This window comes from Arvicola amphibius, chromosome 3, assembly GCF_903992535.2.
Source record: "Arvicola amphibius chromosome 3, mArvAmp1.2, whole genome shotgun sequence".
NCBI classification, from domain to species: Eukaryota; Metazoa; Chordata; class Mammalia; order Rodentia; family Cricetidae; genus Arvicola; species Arvicola amphibius.
This window is the reverse complement of record NC_052049.1, coordinates 170,285,387-170,305,512: the sequence shown is the minus strand read 5'-3', so window position 1 is coordinate 170,305,512 and position 20,126 is coordinate 170,285,387. Positions and strand designations below refer to the sequence as shown.

The window sequence follows — 20,126 nt, the reverse complement described above, 5'->3', positions numbered from 1 at the left end:
GGGATCATGGAGTCTGAAGAAGGGGCAATTAATTCTGCAGCCTCTCAAAGGAGGTATAAAGAGCTATGGGAAGGTGCTGGAGAGATGACTCAGCAGTTAAGAGCACGAGCAGCCCTTCCAGAGGACCTGGGTTTGGTTCCCAGCATCCACATGGCAGGTCACAACCATCTTTAACTCTAGTCCCAGGGGATCCCATACCATTTTTTGATCTCCATGAGTACCAGGCACAGATGTGGCATACAGACATATGTTGTGGAATATTATTTTACTGGGCAAAGAGTTGTTACATTTGTCTGTGTTGCAGAATATTACTTTAATGCTGTAAAGGTGTGTTACTTTAGTTTGTGCTGCATTTGTTTAACAATGAAAGGATGTGAAGTCAATTTTGTGAAGATGTGTTGCATCTGTTTCACCTTGCCTGATTGGTCTAGTAAGAGCTGAAGGGCCAATAGCTAGGCAGGAGAAGGATTGGCAGGGCTGGCAGACAGAGAGAATGAACTGGAAGAGAAATCGAGGCTTGAGAGGGAGGAAGACTGAGAGGAGGAGGAGAGAATGAGGGACACACGCAGGACAAGGAGCCAGCCAGTCAGCCATTGAGAAGCAGTGAAGGTAAGATATACAGAAGTAAGAAATGTAATAAGACCTAAGGCAAAAGGCAGATAAAGAGAAACTGGTTAATTTAAGTTGAAAATGCTAGTTGGGAAAAAGCCTAAGCTAAGGCCAAAATTTTACAATTAATAAAAAGTCTCCATATTATTATTTGGGAGCTGGCAGTCCAAAGAAAGTCTGACTGCAGTGTGTGAGGCTAACCTGGGTTACATTTCAATGCCGTCTCAAACAAACAAGAAATAAAAGAGTAGAGAGTACGGTATGCATGATAACAGGGTGTTTCTGTTTCAGATCATTGAAGCTGACCAGTTACATGAGAAGCTGCAGGGGGGTGGGGGCCCATGCAGCATTGAAAGTTTGAAGGTCTAAAGCGGAAATCAGATTTTACCACGAACTGACTGCTTGTTTGTGAACCCTCGGAGTCACAGGCTTAAAGTCTACCCCCAGGGGCTGGCATTACTAGTTAGGGTCACAGGCCTTCCTGATGGGCTCAGCCTACACAGAAGGACAGGAAGTTCTCTTTATCCTTCTCCACCCATCCCCGGGGCAACGTGAGGACCTGGGAAGAAGGCCAAGTGCAAGCCCAGAGGATGCTGCATCTTAATCATGGGTTCCTTAGCGCAGGACTGTGAGATATGCCTGTTTGCTGGTCAAGCCCCTAAGTCTATAACACTATAGGGGCCCAGACGATTTCTTTCTCTCTGCTCTGGATTTTCTCAATTGCCTCTGGATATTTTCTCTCTCTCATTCACAATAGAAACCTTCCCCTAATAACGTAGAAGTCATGTTGGCAGTTTCTTTACTGTGCCTCCTTGCAGAGTAACCAGAATGCGTGCAAGGCTGAGTAATGAGCTTGTTCTGACCTATCCCACACATTCCTGGGAGGTTCGTCACCAAAAACTGTTTCTCTTTTATTTCCCAATCATAGTATTCTAATGACAAAAACATAACACTAGTTTAAAAACAAACCTTAAACCTTACAGAACAGTGGCAGTGTAATTAAGGGTCTCTTATAATCCCCCCCCCCCCCAACATTCTTAGTGCATGTGCTGGGCAGTTTGTGTCAGGCTGACACAGCTAGCGTCGTCTGGAAGACAGAACACAACTGAGAAAAGGTCTCCATCAGGTTGGCCTGTAGGAGGGCCCAGCCCACCGCGAGCAGTGCCAGCCCTGGGCAGGTGGACCTGGGTTGCATAGGAAAGCAGGCGAAGCAGCCAGTAGGCAGCTTCAGTTCCAGCGCGATGCCCCTCAGCGACGGAGGAGGATCAGAATGTGTGAGCCAAATAATCCTCTTCTCCCCCACGTTCCATTTGTTCACATTTATCATATTACAGAACAAACCAGGTCACGCATATTATAACATATAAATGTACCTTACGTTTCCATGAAGAATAGGGCTTGGTAAGCACTCACAGAAAGAGAAGGCGGAAGCAGAGAAGAAGGAAATGGAAGAGAAAGGAAGTGGGTGAGGAACTGAAGTAAGCTGGGCACCAGCGATGTATCAGGTCCAGTTAGCTGAGGCCCATTTGGGGGAATGTGGAAGGCAGGCACTCGGGACCTCTCTGTACTACCCTATGGCCCTCTGCTTCCTTCCACTTAAAAACTTTGTTGTTGTTCGAGACAGGGTTTTATCTGTCTAACAGCGCTGGCTGTCCTGCAAGCCGCCAAGTAGACAGGCTAGCCTTACAGAGATCCTCCTGCCTCTGCTTCCCAAGTGCTGGCATTAAAGGCATCCGTCACCATACCCAGTTTTAAAACTCTTTTTTTTAAAAAAATTAAAATCTAATGTTATGTGTGTTGTTCTCTTGCTGCTTCTCAGTTATTTTTTCTCTCCACGTGTGTTTTATGCTCCAATTTCCTTCCTGTTAATGCATCAGAGGAGAGTTGGTAATGAGGGAGTACTCGCTGACTTGAATTTTACCACCATATGTTACTTCCACGAAGAATTAGTAACACTATTTACTAGTGGCAGAAGTTGATTAAATTGAATTTAACTAGTGATTATGAGATTACTATGTATAAGACAGAAAAATTTTTTACTAACTACCATATAACCTGAAAACATTCTGCTTTCTTTTTTAAAAAATAAGATTTATTTTTTATTTATTTATCTATCTATCTATCTATCTATTTATTTATTTATTTATTTATTTATGTGTGTGTGTGTGTGTGTGTGTGTGTGTGCAGGGCCCACAGATGCCAGAAAAAGATGTTGGCTCCCTTGAAAGTGGAATTATAGACGGTTGGAGGCTTCCCTAGGTGGGTGCTGGGAACTGAACTCAGGTCCTCTGGGAGAGCATCCATGAGTGCAGGAATTGCCCAGTCATCCCTCAAGACCCCCATTGCTTTCTTTTAAAAAACAAACCCTTCCCAGACAATTTGATTCATTGCTCTGAAGAGAGATGATGCCTGGTTGGTGTTTCGTGTCTTTAATAAATGGGTTTAAAGTCAGAGATTAATGACCGAAGCGGAAACAATCTAGTATTGACTATAGTTTACTATCAGACTCAGTATGTTAGGACTAATTCTAAAATTTAAGTATCTTAGTCAAAAACATATAGCCCATTTTTTTTCTTACATGCCTTAAATGAAAACTAAAAGTACCTAGGGCTATGGAACATAGAGGACTCTGGCATACTGAAAGACAGGCTCTAAAATATCAATAAATCAAATAATATATAGTAAAGACAGACCAGATTCTGATGATTTAGGGGATAAGCTGTTATACTTTTCCAGGGCAAAATTAGCATTGCTTTATTTCCTAAGCTTAAGGTGGGAAACTGTCAAAGTTAAATTCAGAAATTAGTGCTATTGATAAAAAGTTACACACACACACACACACACACACACACACGCACGCACGCACACACGTTGGTGGCTGTGTCAGAGGAGCAGCAGGTGGTAACTGAAGTTCAAGGTGTCATCCCACCAGGAAGAAACTCTCTGATGGGTCAATCTCAGTTAGACAAGGCCCCCAACACCACAGACCCTGGGAAGGTCTTTTGCTTCTACTGTGCCTTTACATGTTTGCTACTGTGATCTTTCTCTGGTATCTGACATGGTGTGAATGGGGAGACCCCCACTGCCTGTAATGTACTGTGTTTATCTCATGGGAACACCCCATTTTAATGGGCATTTTTACCTATTGATTGTCATGAGGATGATTCCTCGCTTAGCTTACTGTCTAATTGGTAATAATAATGTTAGCTTTACAGAGTTTTAAAGAATAAAAACAAATACAAGGAAATGCTACACAGCCAGGGCCTATGAGTTTCACCTAAGGAGCTGCATGATTAAGAAAAACAATTGAGTGCCAGAGCCAGGCTGGCTCTAATTCTCTTAATGCTGAAAGATGCAGCCACAGGTTTCAGCGTGAATCATTAGCTGAAACAAAGTTTTAAAATAACTTCAGACTGAGTCAGATGTTTTGATAATACTTTGAGATGAAAAGCCTTAGAAAACAATCTAAAGTTCACAAGGACACAGCTGAGGTCAAAAACACAAAGTAGCCAAATTGTTACTAGCTGATGTACTTACAGTGCTAGGATTGGCTGATGACCAAAGATGAAAACTATTTCCCTATACCAATTTCTGCCCTCAATCTTCTGATATAAAAATATTGATGAGTTGGTATGTACCGTAAAGATTTAAAGTAGAGATGACTGATTCTTTTTCATATATAAAAGTTTAGGTTTGTGATTCCTTTAAGATTCCTTATAAGATTACATTTCAAGAAAATAAAACATAATAAAGTAATTGGCCTTTTCTTTGTAACTGCAAAGTGCAACCTGTCAATAAAACACCTGACAAGAGCACCTTGCTTGCCCCCACAGTTAATTTGTAACAAGTTGCTTGGGTATGGATGAACGTGGGTTCTTGGGATAATTGGTTTTTCACCTGTAATACATAATGTAATGTGTAATGTTTAATCGTGCGAGAGACATGGAAGACATGCTGGTTTTACTTGAAATCATTCACTTGAAAAGCAGAGGGGAACCACATTGTAATTTTTATATTGCCTGAAAGATTTTTCTGTGTATATAAGCTGTAAGGGAAAGAATAGAGATAGAATTAGAGTTAAAATGGGTTAGAAGGAAAACATCAAGAATTAGAGTTAGAAAGGAAACATTAAGAAATATCGAGTCAAAATGAGTTAGAAGAAAAATATCAAGAAAGAGAAAATGAATAGAGAATGCGAAGTAAGACTAAAGAAAAGGTTTGAAGGAAACCATCAAGAGAGTATATGAGAGTCTTTTTCCCTAACCCCCTCAGAAAAGTCTGGTATGTACCTAAGCTGTGGCCTTCCTTTTGAGCCCTAAGCTGGTTGGAGGCTGCCCCTTCCTCCAGGCAGTGATGTATATACACACACAGACACACACACACACACACACACACACACACACACACACACTCACACTACATTTGATGGTTAGACAATGGTTTTCTAACTTTAAAGTGGCACAGAGATCATTTATACTCAGTATAAACCACACTTTTCCATCTTTCCTGCTAGCAGTCTGAGGCACTGCACTTTCTCGTCATGCTGGGCAGTCAGGCAGACACACACAGGTAAGCAACTGACATTCTAGAGTGGACTGTGCTGCTTAACAACAATGCTCAGTAGATCAGGTATCCTAAATTTATTTTCAAACTAGGCTACTTGAGCTTCTATTAGCTATCAGGCCATATCCCTACTGTAAGATAGGGGTTATAAAACCACATCCAGGCTGGTTTTTCTAGGAAAACTTAACTGTCCTGCTGGAAAATGTGCTTATATGTGTTTATAAAAGTCAGTTAATGTAGTACTATTTTAAATTATGCCTATCATGCAATTTATATGGTATTTTCTCCCTGTACTCTTCCTAAAGGGAAGAGCTAGGAAGTAAGAAGCCCTGGACATGTACAATACAAGTCCTACAAACACTTAACACTGAGAAAATTAATCAGCTTAGAAAATCCTCCTCTAAGAAGTAAGACTTAGGAAACTATAAATACTCATTTGTTTGGGTTCTACCCAAAGCAGCACTGTGTGTATTTACACAGAGAAAGGTTAGGTTAATCTCACGTAACTCCTTGATGCAAGCCTCAAGGGGGCTCCTGGGATTTCTCCCTGAGTTTATACTAAACAAATAAAAGATTCTCATGACACAGGACAGAAGAACTCAAAGCAATGTTAGGGAACTAGAAGGAAGAGCTAGAAGGTTAGCAAGCTAAGCATTTTGAGTAGACTGAAATCTTTGACAAGAGTGACACACGGCCACTTCCAGGTCCAGCTTAAGTGATGGCTGTGATACTGTTTAAGATTAGGACCACTCCCCAAAGCAGACAGGATCCTGTGCTATAAAATCTGTAGGACTCATTTTCAGAGGCTTTAAGTTGGAGACAGTCTGCGCTGTGGGGAGGAACAGACTGATCTGGGCTCCTTTAGCACTCTGGGGGTGGTGGTGGTGGGGGGGACATTTGCCATCTGGAGATTCAGGTCAGACCTAAACAACACATCACAAACACAGCTGACTACCTCTTTGGGGTGGAAAACTATATTATCCAGCTTGAAGTCTCCATGAATCAGGCTCTCCTCATTGTCATCATCTGGCAAGTTCTTCATTAGCCACTTGGAGAGCTGGTCCATGGCTGGGATGTCCTGATGGGCTGCAGCCTGGTACTGAGTGGTCCAGGTGGATATCTGAAGGACAAATGAGAAAGTGGCAGGAGTGAAGATAAAATGTGGGAGCCAGTGACTCTAAAACAAGTTCTCCTGTGCCAAAGTCCACTTCACTCCTAAACACTTAACAAAACATTCACCAGCTGAAATTCCCAAAGCCTGAAGCACTTCTGGAAACCTAAAATCCTGAACTTCAGTTTCTTTCCCAGCTAGCTCCATTTTACCTGCCTAGGCCTCTATCAGACAAGAAGTATAAATGCTGGTATAGCTGTCAAGAACGGTCCTCATGCAGTAACACTTCATGGGAGAAAGAGGTGCGTACAAACCACATACATACATACATACACACACACACACACACACACACACACACAGAGAGAGAGAGAGAGAGAGAGAGAGAGAGAGAGAGAGAGAGAGAGCAGACAGACAGACACACAAAGAGAGAGAGAAAGAGAGAGACCACACACACACACACACACACACACACAGTTTCTCTCTGAAAAGGGGACGTGAATTCTAGACAGAAATTTTCCCATTTAACATCCTTTCCTACACCCACAGAGTATTTTAAACATACAGGTATTTAAAAACATTCAGACTTTGTATTGCTCAGAGAATTAAGAGTAAACAAAAATCCACCTATTCTCCAAGTTCTCTAACAAAGAAGACCACATTATGAGCTGTTTATCTCTCTCCATTGCCCAATGTACATCTGCTCAATTTAGCACAACACAGCAAAGGTCTTCAACTTTGGGGTCTCACTGATTGAGGTTTATACTATGTCTAAGTACTTACCTGTATATTATTGGGTCAGTATAAACCTCAGAGCCCTCATCTGCAAAATGAGGACAATACCTATGTCTTGTGGGGTTTGCAGAGAGTTAAAAATAAGAATATCTACAGCTCACTTAGTCTGCGACACAATACATAGTGAATATTCTCTGACTCTCCCCACCCTACCCTCAAAGGATACACATAATGGAATGCAGCCCAAATGCAGCTGGTCTCACTTTTATTTGACTGCAAGAGTCATCATCTTGTTCTTAGCACTCTATGTTATTTCTTTCCTAATGAGTTCTTCCCATCCAAGCAAAGGCATGTCAGTCTCTATGCCTTGGACATACAGTTCTTGGGATGAACAATGAACAATTTACAAACAGGTAATACACTCAGGGAAATAGCCCATTTCTCAGCTTTGTTTATATGGTTTATATGTTTATATGTTTATATTTGTTTTGTGGTCTCAAAAATGACCACAAGTATCTTTTTTATTTATTTATTATGTATACAGCATTCCTTTCATGTATGCTTGCATGCCAGAAGAGGGCACCAGATCTCATTATAGATGGCTGTGAGCCACCATGTGGTTGCTGGGAATTGAACTCAGGACCTCTGAAAGATCAGTCAGTGCTCTTAACCTCTAAGCCATCTCTCCAGCCCTACCACAAGTTTCTTTAGGGCAAAATTCTATTTCTGCTTTCTTGATATTCAAAAAAGTATTCCACATGTATTAAGCACATGACATATTTGCTTTGCCCAACTCAGAGAGAAAAAACCAAGTAGAAAATCCATTGGTGAACCAAGTGAAGAGCTGAAACAGAAGCTGTTACTGAACAAAAGTTAACTAAAAAATCAAGTCAGAGTCTGGGGAAATGGCACAGACAGTAAAGGGCTTGTTGGGCAATCAGGGGAACCTAAGCACGATCCCCAGAATCTACATGAAGAGAAAATAAAAAAAGGAAGGGAGGGAAGAAGGAAGACGAAGAAAGCCAACCAGGTGTGGTGGTACATGCTTGGAGTTCTAGCACTGAGGAGTAGACACAGGAGGACCCTGAAGCTCACTGGCCAGTCGGACTAACTAGGAAGTTCCAGGTCAACCAATGAGAGGCCTTGTCTCAAAAACAGGTGGGTGGCTCTTGAGTATGTCACCTGAGGTTGATCTCTGGCCTCTATTCCACATCCATGTGCACATTCTTACATGTATATCCGCACACATATGTACACCGGCTCAAAACACACACACCATCACCACCAACAATAACATTATTTCATGCTAACACATATCTGGATATATTACCAAGGATGATGTTAAAATGGCAGGATTTCAGAGAGCCACACAACAATAGGGTGTACTTTGACTAGCCACTTACAGTGTATTATTTCTGGGAGCTTAACGTACGTTCTTTTTTTTTTTTTTTTTTTTTTGGTTTTTCGAGACAGGGTTTCTCTGTAGCTTTGGAGCCTGTCCTGGAGCTAGCTCTTGTAGACCAGGCTGGTCTCGAACTCACAGAGATCCGCCTGCCTCTGCCTCCCGAGTGCTGGGATTAAAGGCGTGTGCCACCACCGCCCGGCTACGTACGTTCTAATGTAGGCAGCTTACCTGTCTTTTGCAGTATCCGACTCCGTTACCATATCCGTCCAGCCGCAGTGACTTCACATTCAGCGAATGTAGCCACGCCAAGGTTTCTACCATAGACACGTATATAGCTGCGCGTTCTGCTGGGCTAACTCCAGGAATTGAAAAATCACGAAAGATGCGACCCTATCAAAGTGATCACAATGGCCAGATTAAATAGCTGTCAAGCAAAACATACACTGTATAGAGTGTGGTAGGCATAGCTTTACTTGTGAAATATGTAAGAGGCTACATGCCAAAGGCAAAATACAAGAACATGCCAGGATGAAACTGAAGGCTTCAAACTGTTTATAACCCACATCTCTAAATTAAAAAACAATTTGAATTTGCTCTCAATGATTTGGTCTTTCTATGTGGAAGAGCCTCTCCACCACACACATGCATACATAATCTGCCTTCCTGTTTGGCTACTGCCTTTGTGGGTAGCTCTTTACTGACACCTAGAGGACTGTTTAAGAACAAGTTATTGAGAGCTACTTACTAAAATTGCTCCTAGTCCATTTCTGTTCTCCCTCATTGTATGTACTTGGAACAAAACTGTAAGCCCTTGGAAAGGACCTGTACTAAAAAGTTGAGCAAACAACATCAGCTATGACTATAATAACATTCAACTAATGTAATGCTGTAATTAGCCCCATAATTGAAAAAACAACAATCAGGTAAGACTGTTAACTTACCTGCACATGCCGCATCACGTAAAATTCCGTTCCTATAATGGAAGCATTGCTGCAGTACAGTAGAGGCTCGGGAACAGGGAAGCCAATGGAAAACAAGGCTTTCTGGACTTTGAATTCTCTATCAATCTAGATAGGATTTTTAAAAATCAGAAACACAGAAATTTTATAACTACATGTGAGCTAATCGCAACTAAGGTTATCAGTTACAAAACTGTGCCTATGACTAACCCAGGGCTGACAGTAACAATTCCCTGTTCAGAGGACACTCCTTGGATCACCACAATTACAAAGTAGGAAGCTCTAAAGCATGACCATTTAATTGGGGTGAAAGGACAGGCATTTGCATAGGGCTTAATACTGGCTCTCGTAGCATGAGGGTAGCAGTCTGGCTGTATTTCACAGGTTTTGTTAGAGAATCCCTCTGTTCTCAGCAGTTCCCTGCTTGCTGGCTCTCCCTTCACACCTCTCAAGAGGCTCAGGATGGATTTCCTCTAGTCAGATATAAGAGCTGTGGGAGGTGGGTGGTGGTTGTGGGAACAAAAAAAAAAATCACCCATCCCTGTTGGACATCAAGAGAGAAGCATGCTTCTAAGGAGGGAGCATGGGGACCCTTACAAGTACGTGGCCTGTTGTGGGGATCCAGAGAGCTTGGGGGGGCGGGACCAGACAGCTAGAGAAAATTGGTATTAAAGCTAGAGCCCAAGTAAGACCAGGGAGAAAAATGACATCCTTGACTAGGTCGCACATGCAGACCCAGAAAGGACCCAAGGATGCAGGTTAGAGCAGAGCTGTGATACAGGTGAGCAAGGATGATTCATGCATGTGGAAGGTGCCTTGCTCCAGAGGCAGGGAGACTGACCAGTTCTAAGGAGGGAAACCATGTAGCTTACCTTGATATCAAGGAGTAATGCAGCCATAGAGAGGGAAGTAATCAAACCTGAGGTGAGAACAGCCAATAGGACCAATGGCTATTGAAAGAGATGTGTACAACTGCCCTAGTGCCAGGAAACGAGAAAGTGTCAGGGGACAAAAGGGTTAGGGGATTACAACCTGGACTGCAAAGCAGGAACATTGCTTTTTAAAACACAGATGGATGAGGGGAAGCTGAGGAAGCTGTACTTGGGCTGAGAGCATGGCGTGTTCTGCTGTGTTCTGGTGGAATACAGTCAAGAAGAAAGCAAAGAGAACTGCTACTGAGATTTCTAGGAAGGGCTGGGGTTTTCCTTCAGGCACGCCATGTTGACAGTAACAAAAGTTACCCAACCTTTTTTTTTTTTTTAAGCATCCAAGTTACTTCATGTTTTCAGGAATATGATGGAGCCAAGAAAGTCAGACTCTCTGTTCTCCTGTTACTATGATATAAAATCTACCCCACAATGATCTTTCCCCGGCAAATGACTAGAGTGTGCATGATGGCCGGGCAGTGGTGGTGCACCTAATCCCAGAACTTGGGAGGCAAGGGCAGGAGAATCTCTGTGAGTTGGAGGCCTGCCTGGTCTACAGAGGAAGAGCCAGGGCTACACAGAGAAACCCTGTCTTGGAAAACAAAGAAATAAACAAAAGCACATGATTATAGTACCATCTTCACACATAGAGTATTTAGAATGTTCTCCAGCACTTGGATCTATGTCCTCTCCTGCTCTCTAACTATCCCAAGATAATCCCTGTTTTTGCAAAAAAAAGAAAATTAGTTTAGAAATTAACTGATAAGTTGTGTTTGTATGTATTTATAAGGTATAGTATGATGGTGTGGGACAATGGTCTGTATTCTACCAATTATATTTTAAATAAACACTGATTGGTCAGTAGCCAGGCAGGAAGTATAGGCAAGACAACCAGACAGGAAGTAGAGGCAGGTCAATGAGAACAGGAGAATTCTGGGAAGAAGGAAGCTCATTCCTCTGCAGTCCTGACCCAGCCATAGAACAAGCAAGATGTGACTGCCCCACCAAAAAAGGTACCGAGCCACATGGCTAATATAGACAAGAATAATGGGTTAATATAAGTTATAAGAGTTAATAAGAAGCTAATGGGCCAATCAGTTTATAACTAATGTAGACCTCTGTGTTATTTCTTTGGGACTTAATGACTGCAGGAACCGGGCAGGACAGAAACCCCAACCACAGTATGATAACTTGGTTTATGCATATATTATTAGGTAATGAACAACTCAGAATAATTATAAAATTTAATTTGTAACAAACATTTTTATCATTCTCTCTGATAAGTCTAAAACTTAAAGCTTATTATAAATGATTGCTCATGTCTTTTTTAAACCACTGAATGATTTTAAGATGTCCACAGCAAATACATTATAATAACTCATGGGGCAAAGATTGTCATTACAGACACTCTTCGTATGGAGGGAAAACAGACCATGTAGACACGAGTAGCGATGATCATATCCACAGGAAAGAATGAAGCCCACGGGAGACCTGGAGGGGTTCAGGGCGACAGCTTCAACACAGCTTTAGGTTCCGCCCTCTTTCAAACAAGAAGGTGTACAAATGGAGCGGATATTTAATTAAAAGAGACATGCATTTCCACTAGTCAGTAATGGTAAGAAGACTTTTTATTTATTTATTATGCATACTGTGTTCTGCCTGTGTGTATGCCTGCAGGCCAGAAGAGGGTGCAAGATCTCATTAGAGACGGTTGTGAGCCACCATGTGGTTGCTGGGAATTTAACTCAGGACCCCTGGAAAAATAGCCACTGCTCTTAACCTCTGAGCCATCTCTCCAGTCCTGAGAAGACTTTCAAATGCAGTTTGAATGGCAGTTGTGTTTTTCAGAGGGAGTTTCTTGTGGTGGGAGAACTGCTCGCTGTGTTCTGTGCCATACCTTATGTGCTTTGGGGAGCAGAGAGCCCGGTGGTTTCTTCCTGAGAACATAGGCTTGAGGTCCTTTCTGGAGGAAAAAGGTTGGATTGGACTGTCCTGATCTAGAGAAAAAGGTTTGGAAAAGGTCAATTATAAACTGTCTCCTTCCTTCTGAAGTCCTACTGAAATGTCAGCAAGGATCTTGAGGCTGGGCTGGCCACAGGGGTGCCCCGAGCAGCTGGAGGAGGGCGAGTTCCTGGTGACACTAAACAGAAGGCAGCCTGCTGGCAGCTGAGGACTCTGCAAACACAGCAGGAGAAATGCCTTCTCCAGTTCTGACACAGAAAGAGCAAGGAAACAAATGCAGAAGCCCCCCCAAACCCCCCTGCACTGGGGACTATCACCACCTCAACACAGCACTGGTTAAATCTCCCCACCCCACCCAGCAGGACCCCAGCAGTGGGGAAGCACTGATGACCTCAGGGTACAAACCACTGAGCTCATAGTTAGGACCGTTAAGAACTTGAACAAGATATCTGGTGCTAAAGAAATTGCTGAAGTCTGTTGTAAGAGATGGTACTCTGACTATTGATAAGGACTGAATCCTTCTATTGATAAGGCAGATAGGGTGGGTTATTTTGATAAGATCCTGGCTATCCATTAATATCACAAGACCCTAATATGCCACCCTTAGCCTCTTTGAAGCAAATAAAATAAGTCATATCATACAGACAGGAGAGAACCATATGAATTTTTTCAGAGTTCTTGTAGTAACCCTTCAGACATGTAGAACCCGTACGTCTCCTGTACCCCTGCAGCGACAGGTGAGGTGCCAAGGGTGAGTGTGTGGGTCCTATCCTGGTTGAGAAACCTGCCATACTCCACGCGTGCCAATAAATAAAACACCGTAGGCTAGGTAGTTTATAAACTGCAAAAGCTTACTCACAGTTCTACAGTCTCAGAAGCCCACAGTCGAGGGGCCAGCAGATCGAGGGGCCAGCAGACTTGGTGTGCAGCGATGACCTGCTTCCTTATAAATGGTGCCTCTCATTATATCCCCACACAGAAGGGGGCAAGGCAGATCTCGGGGAGGGGAGGAAGCCATGCGAGGGTACACTGCTAGACAAAGTTACTTAGTGGGCAGCTTCAGCCTGACCCATGGGTGCAACGTGGGAGCTGGACATGGGGTGAACTCTGCACACTTCTCCACCTGAGAGTTGTCTTGTCTGAAGAAAATAAGGTGCAGGTGTTATTATTCTGAAACTGGCTAAGTGTCATCTTGGATACAACATTCAGGCCAAAGGAGGGTCTGACAGTCCAGGTATAGCTCCTCAAGAGAGTGACACAGGGCAGGAGAGATGGTTCAGGGGGTAAAGGTGTTGGGGTAAAGGGTCAGCCAAAAAACAAACACCCTGGCCCAGAAACCAGAGCCAGTGAAAGAAACACCCTCTGACCCTGAAACCAGAGCCAACACACACACACACACACACACACACACACACACACACACACACACACACTGTGGCCCAGAAACCAAAGCCAAAGAAACACCCTCTGACCCTGAAACCAGAGCCAACATACACACACACACACACACACACACACACACACACACACACACGCATGCACTTACTTTGGCCCTGAAACCAGAGCCAAAGAAGCATTCTGCCCCTGACCAACTGAGCACAAAACCAACCAATCCCTAAGCAGAAAAACCAGCCTATCCCTGAACACAAAACCAACCAACCCCTGAGCATGAAATTCAGCTAATTTATGAGCTCGTACAAACTCAGGGATTGAAATCCAACCAAGTCCTTGAAAATTTTCACCCTGGGAAAAACTGCCCCTAAGAAGCCCCCATGTAAGCCCTGTGCCTGTTCAGTTGGCAGCTGCCTTTTCCCACCCTGGCAGAGGTGGCCACTCCTGAATGAGTTTTGAGTGAAAATCTTCTTTTGCCAGAGTGGAGTGGGGCAGAGAAGTAACAACTTTTGCTGGAGCAAGGAAGCCATGGGCATCTCAGCTGGGAAACTCCCTGAGTGGAGCAGAGCGGACAAGCAATGGCCGTATCTGTGGGGAAACTCTCCCAGCAGAGTGGAGCAGAGCTGGGCTGTAAGAGCTCTCTCAGAAGGGAGCAGGATTGCTACATTCCTGCAGTGAAACCCCTCCACCAGAACACAGCCAGGATACCTTTCCATCAAAGCTGTAGGTATAGTCTGGCTTCCGACAGCCAAGATACCTTTGTATCAGAACTGTAGGTAGAGCCTGGCTTCTGACAGCCAGGATAACCTTTCCTCCAGAGCTTTTCTTTTCTTCTCAAGGTCTTTGCTCTAGAATCTTCTCTTGCACAAATTCTTAATCACTGGTTATTTGGTTTTTCCTGAAATCTTTTCTTGGCCCCTCTTCATCCCTCTCCACTGCAACTGTCTTAATCAGTTTGTCTTGAACCCACTCCAATCAAGCTTTCGTCCCCATCTTTCCACTAATATTACCTTCTCAAGATCACTAGCACAATCATGACACTCTCTTACCATCTGGCCACTTCTTCTCAAACTCTTTTTTAGCCTCCCTTTAACTCTCCAGCTTCTTATTACTGGGGTGCTGTGGCTGGAACCCCAAACTTCCACTTTATTTAGACTCTTTTTCCAAGTAAGCCTTTCTGCACTGTGGTTTCCAATGCCTTCTCTATCAACTCTCAAACCTATGTCTAGACAAGGCCTCTGCCCCGAGTCTATATCCAGTTGGCCACTCTGGCATATTCACTGAAGTGTCTAGGAACCATCCTCAAAGTCACAGCACAGAGCTTCCTTCACATTTCTTCCGTGTTCCTAGCATTTCTCATCACTATGATAAAGTGTCGGCCAGAAGCAATAGACAGAAAAACCCTTTTTGGGAGCTCCCAGTCTCAGGGTATATGGTCTGTCTCATGGGGGAAAGCATGTCGGAGTGGCTCAGCAAACCAGGAAGCAGAGCGCTCCGGGTGGCATCAGAAGCACACGTGACCATCAAGGCCTGTCCCCGGCACCCCACTTCTATAATCTAAGGCACAAGTCCCAAGGGTTCTGTTGTCAGTGGTCTGGGTGTTTCCAGGTTTGGGGAGTCTTATCCACAAAAACTGAAAAAGCACACATCAATGTCAAGGCCTGAGAAGTTTAATGTAAAGAGATGGTGCTGGGTCTAATTCAAGGAAATGGTGGGCTACTTGAGCAAGAATGCCACAAAGCAGTGGGACTTTCTTCCGTGGGACCCAGGAGAAGGAAGAGTTGGTTGCTAAGGGGCATACTGTGGGTGCTTTGCTTTTGATTGACAGGCTTGGTTATGCAAGTGCTTATCGTGAATGTCCTTTCCCAAGAAGAACCTGATTTTATTCATACACATGCCTAACCAAGCCTAGGCATAAGATGGTAAATACAAGTCTAAAAGTTTACCAGAGAACACAATTCACCTTACTATTTATACCCCCAAGACGAACGCAGACCAGATTGGCCTTTTGCATCTAGTTCCAGGATATTTTCAATATGTTCACACACGAATGGACACCAAGCAAAAACTGCCAGTCATCCAAGAGTTCCTGAGGCAGGAGTGACCTACTGCTTTGTTTGGAGCAGATTGTCCATGCACCTTGATTCAGGTAGGGCTCCCAGATGCTAAGAGCGTTATTAGAAAGGGGGTCTCCACTTGGAGTGCCAAGTGGCTAAGTCTTACCTACATTTGCCTGCCTCAGTTCTACCAACCACTGAAGCAGCTCCAGCAGCTAGGGGTCAAGAGTTCAAAGCATAAGCCTGCAGGGACATTTTCCCTCAAACTATGACATCTTTTATGTTCACCTTTATTTTAGTTCATGATAACCCCATGCTTAGGTACCACGGCAAAACCAGAACAACTATATCTCTCTCTTTCTTAACCCGCATCTAATTATTAGCCACTCTTTCTAAATCTACCTAGACTGTGATCTGATCTCCTCTCACCTGGTTTACCCCACCACACTGGCCTGTGCCACAAAGGCCTCTGCTGGAACTCTGTAGCATACTGGTTTTGTTTCCAACTTTGCTCTCTCCAGTCAAACTCAACACAGCAGAGTTTCTGCTGAAAACAATAAGGACAGCAAATTATTTCTTCCTCTACTCAAAAATCTCCAATTTTCCCCACTTCAACTCAAAGTGAAGGGCAAAGTCCCTATGGCTTCTGTTACCCCTGCTTACAGTACTTAGTCTGTGTTCCTTGACACATGAGCCACACTCCCCATCCCTGGCCTTTGCTTCAGTGGTCCCTTGTGCCTTGAAAGCTTCCATGGTCTCATCCTCAACCCCTTCTAGTCTTTGTGGGCTACTACCTTTTCAATGTAGCCTTTCTTCTTTGTCCTCAACATTTTTTACACCCCATAACATACACAAACCTGCAAATAATACTTAGAAATCATTCATGTTTATTGTCTATCTGCTTCATGTAGAGTGGAGCATACAGAAGACCAACAACAGAGCTAGAGACACATTAGGCACAATGCTACAAGACAGATGGTTTTTATTTTTGATACAGGGTTTCTTTATGTAGCTCTGGCTGTTTTGGAACTCGCTCTGTAGACCAGGCTGGACTCGAACTCACAGAGATCCATCTGCCTTTGCCTCCCAAGTGCCAGAATTAAAGGTGTGCACCACCACCACCCAGCTTAAGACAGAAGTTTTATTTTGTCAAGCTATGTAATGTTTACATTGCTGTTTAACTATAGGTTATATTCCCAAAATGACTTAATATTTGAAAGTTAAGATTTTTGCATAACTAAAAAGAATGTTTACAAAACCTAGAAGGCACAGAATAGCTACGGCAAACAAATGCAATATTCTATATTGAAGAAATTACCAGACCTTTGAGTAACTCTGCCTTGAATTTCACGCTTATTGTTCTCTTGAAGTTTAACTCCTTAAGCCACATGCTCTATATTTGTCCATTGCTATTATATATGTTATGTACAGCGGTGGGTGAATCATTTTCACTAATGTATGGTAGTCCACTATGTACATGGGCAATTTATTCTTTTATTTTACTAATATTATCGTTTTAAAGTTATTCTATTGTAAGCAACACGATGAATAGTCTGTAGATGATTTCTTGATATCCCGGTAAAAATATTTTCTTGATTCTAAGAAATGATGATCACTGGGGCACAGAGCCTGCATGTTTTCTCAGTCTCAGAATAATGTCAAAGGTTGGTCAACAGCAGTTACAGTGACTCATACTTTAATGAGTCTTTAAGGTCTCGTATCTTAACAATGCACGCACATGATGTGTGTGAACATACACACCACCATCTGCAAAAGTAGGCCAGAGGGCAATTGTGTGAAGTTGTTTAAGAGTGGCTTTGAATACCCACTCTTGTTGCCTCTATCTCTCCGCGCTAGGATTGCAGGTTGCACCACAAACCGTCTCTGGTTTATGTGGCACTGGGGTTAAACACTTAGTTTCATCCATGCCAGAGGGCGCTCTACTTACTGAGGTAGACCCCAGCAATATTTCATAGGGATAATAGTTATCTCACCACAAGCTCCTGAAAAACCTTTTTCTATGGCTCTTCCCATTTCTCCTAAGCTGATTGATTCTAAGTCAGCATTCTCACACCAGTTCTATAAACGTGGATCCTTTGTGAACCCTGCCTCACCGACACAGTTAATCACCTGTAATACTATGTTACTTAATCCAAACCTCCCATTCCATTTCTCATTAGGAATGTTTCTATTAACCCTTTGGCCTTTTGCAGAAAATTTAGAATTTGTTTTTAATTAGAGAAAAAGAGAGGATTTTCATTGACATTGCTTTGAATCTATAATAGATCTGTTGGGAAAAAAAATTACGGTACTGACTTTTCCTCTTCATGTATGTTATTTCTAAATTTCTAAAGTTCTTGAAAAATTCCTAATAATGCTTTGTCATGTTCTATACAAAGGTCTTGTATACCTATTAGCATGGTGTTTAGGTAATTGGTTTTTAAAAACATGTTCTTATCAGAGCTTTTTGAATGTCATACTCTGACTGTTGCTAAGATATAGAAATGCAGGTGGTGTGCATATTTATCTTAACAGACTATTACCATGTTGCTCATTGGCTCACCAACATATGAACGTTACTTTCTACATGGTATTTGTTCGCTGTTTTTGTCCTCTTAAAAAGCTTGCACTTATACTGTGAAAATGTGTGGGTTTTTGTATTTATTTATGTGGGGGTCAGAGGATGTGTGGAGGTCAGAGGACAACTTTCAGAACTGGTTCTCTCCTTCTACAAGGCGGTTTCTAAGGACCGACCACAGAGCAGCAGGCTTGGCAGCAGGTGCCTTTACCTCATAAGCCATCTCAATGGCCCAAAGTTCAAAAAGATTTTTTGATGCTTTTGTGGCCTAGTATATTTTTAACTTTAAAATGTTTTCATCTGGGGAAATGAATGTGTCTTCTGTGTTGAATCTGTACTTCCATGCATGTATGTTAAACCAAGCCTACATAACGGTTCTGGAAAAATGGTTTTTTGAGACCTGTGATTGCTACACAGTCTGGGTTGACCTTACTATCTTCCTTCCTTGGCCTCCAAGTGTTGGGATTAAAGCCAGTAGCACCAAGCTTGGTTTCAGAAATAAGTTCTGTTTTACACCTAATTTCATTTCATGACCATGATTTTGATGAATATCAACTTAATTCAGAATACTTTCAAGATAATACAGGACCACATTAGCCTGAGAATATATGACCTTTATCTCAGAGCAGGATGTGATGGTCAGATGACAAGCTGGCCAAATTCCACACGGACTGGACTAACCACTGAAATTTAAACTTTGATCTGTTTGAGTCTGCTTAAAACACAAAGCAGAAGTGTCAACTATTCTTTATTTCACCTCTATACAGATATTTCAATGCTCAAGCCCTTTCACCTACATTCCTTCATCATACTTTGTCATTTCTTTTTTTTTTTTTTTTTTTTTTTTTCGAGACAGGGTTTCTCTGTGGCTTTTGGATTTTGTCATTTCTTCATCAAGACAAATGTGAACGGGCAAATGTTACAAGAGAGAAACTTTGGTTTCAGAATTTATGTTACAGTTAAATCCCCAGAGAAAAAGGCCACACACAATTGACTGGGACCATCATAAAATCATATAAAATGGTTTTTATAGTGGACCCATATAAAATGGTTTTACACTGGAATCATATAAAAATGAAAAACTATTTACTGCAAAATGTCAGATTAAAGTCAGATTCACTTGCCAGTGGGGATAGGCACCCTCAGGGTTATCTCATCCAATTTAATTCCTTTCTTTCAAGAACTTGGGCCTAAAGTACTTCAAGTGGTGTTATTAACCTAGCCTCAAGTGACTACGGTCAATTAAAATGGCACCAGTCCTCCAGACAACGATCTTCAGAGTGTAGCAAAAAAGGTCACAGAAAGCATCTATTTCTCCACAAGTGTCCAGCTCCATCCATCTCAGTGAATTAGGCAAATGATCTTAGTCCTTAACAAGATTGCATTGCATAATGGACACTGCCTCTACTACTGCTTTCTAATTCAGACTAGCCTAGGATTCAAGGAGAAGCCATACAGGAGAAGCGTCCTTGCAGGGAAACCAATCGCGACTGGGCAAATGAGAATCCCACCCAGGGCCAAAAGAAGAAAAGCACCAAGCACAGACTTGCTCCAGCTGAAGGCGAAGGCTATGATAGATACCTGTATTGAGTAACAGTCAGCACAGCCCGGGGCTCTGCCCCAAAGCCAGGCAAATGCTGATTCAGATAGGCCTCCAGGGACCTGACGTCGAACTTGTGCTGGGGTAGCACTTCCACGGTGTCACTGGTGACATCCATCTCCATGATTGCCACTGCTGTCACAGGGTACAGAGACGCAGAATCCACAGACAATGCAGGGGCAGCAAGGAGGTAGGAACTACACTTAGAGCTTAGAGGCGTGGCCAGGGC

General features: G+C 42.8%; 1 protein-coding gene across 1 annotated transcript in view; it reads right to left on the bottom strand.

Moving 5' to 3' along the window:
• The window catches only part of Acad11 (acyl-CoA dehydrogenase family member 11), a 78,608-nt gene extending 58,500 nt beyond the window's left edge, over positions 1-20,108 (bottom strand). The window contains exons 1-5 of the mRNA XM_038324029.1: positions 19,879-20,108; positions 12,206-12,305; positions 9,365-9,490; positions 8,652-8,813; positions 6,128-6,292 (exon numbers count right to left, since the gene is read on the bottom strand). Of these exons, the coding sequence (XP_038179957.1) occupies positions 6,128-6,292; positions 8,652-8,813; positions 9,365-9,490; positions 12,206-12,305; positions 19,879-20,021 (696 nt within the window). The 5' untranslated portion in view covers positions 20,022-20,108. The remainder of the gene's footprint in view (positions 1-6,127; positions 6,293-8,651; positions 8,814-9,364; positions 9,491-12,205; positions 12,306-19,878) is intronic.
• Positions 20,109-20,126: the final 18 nt, after the last annotated feature.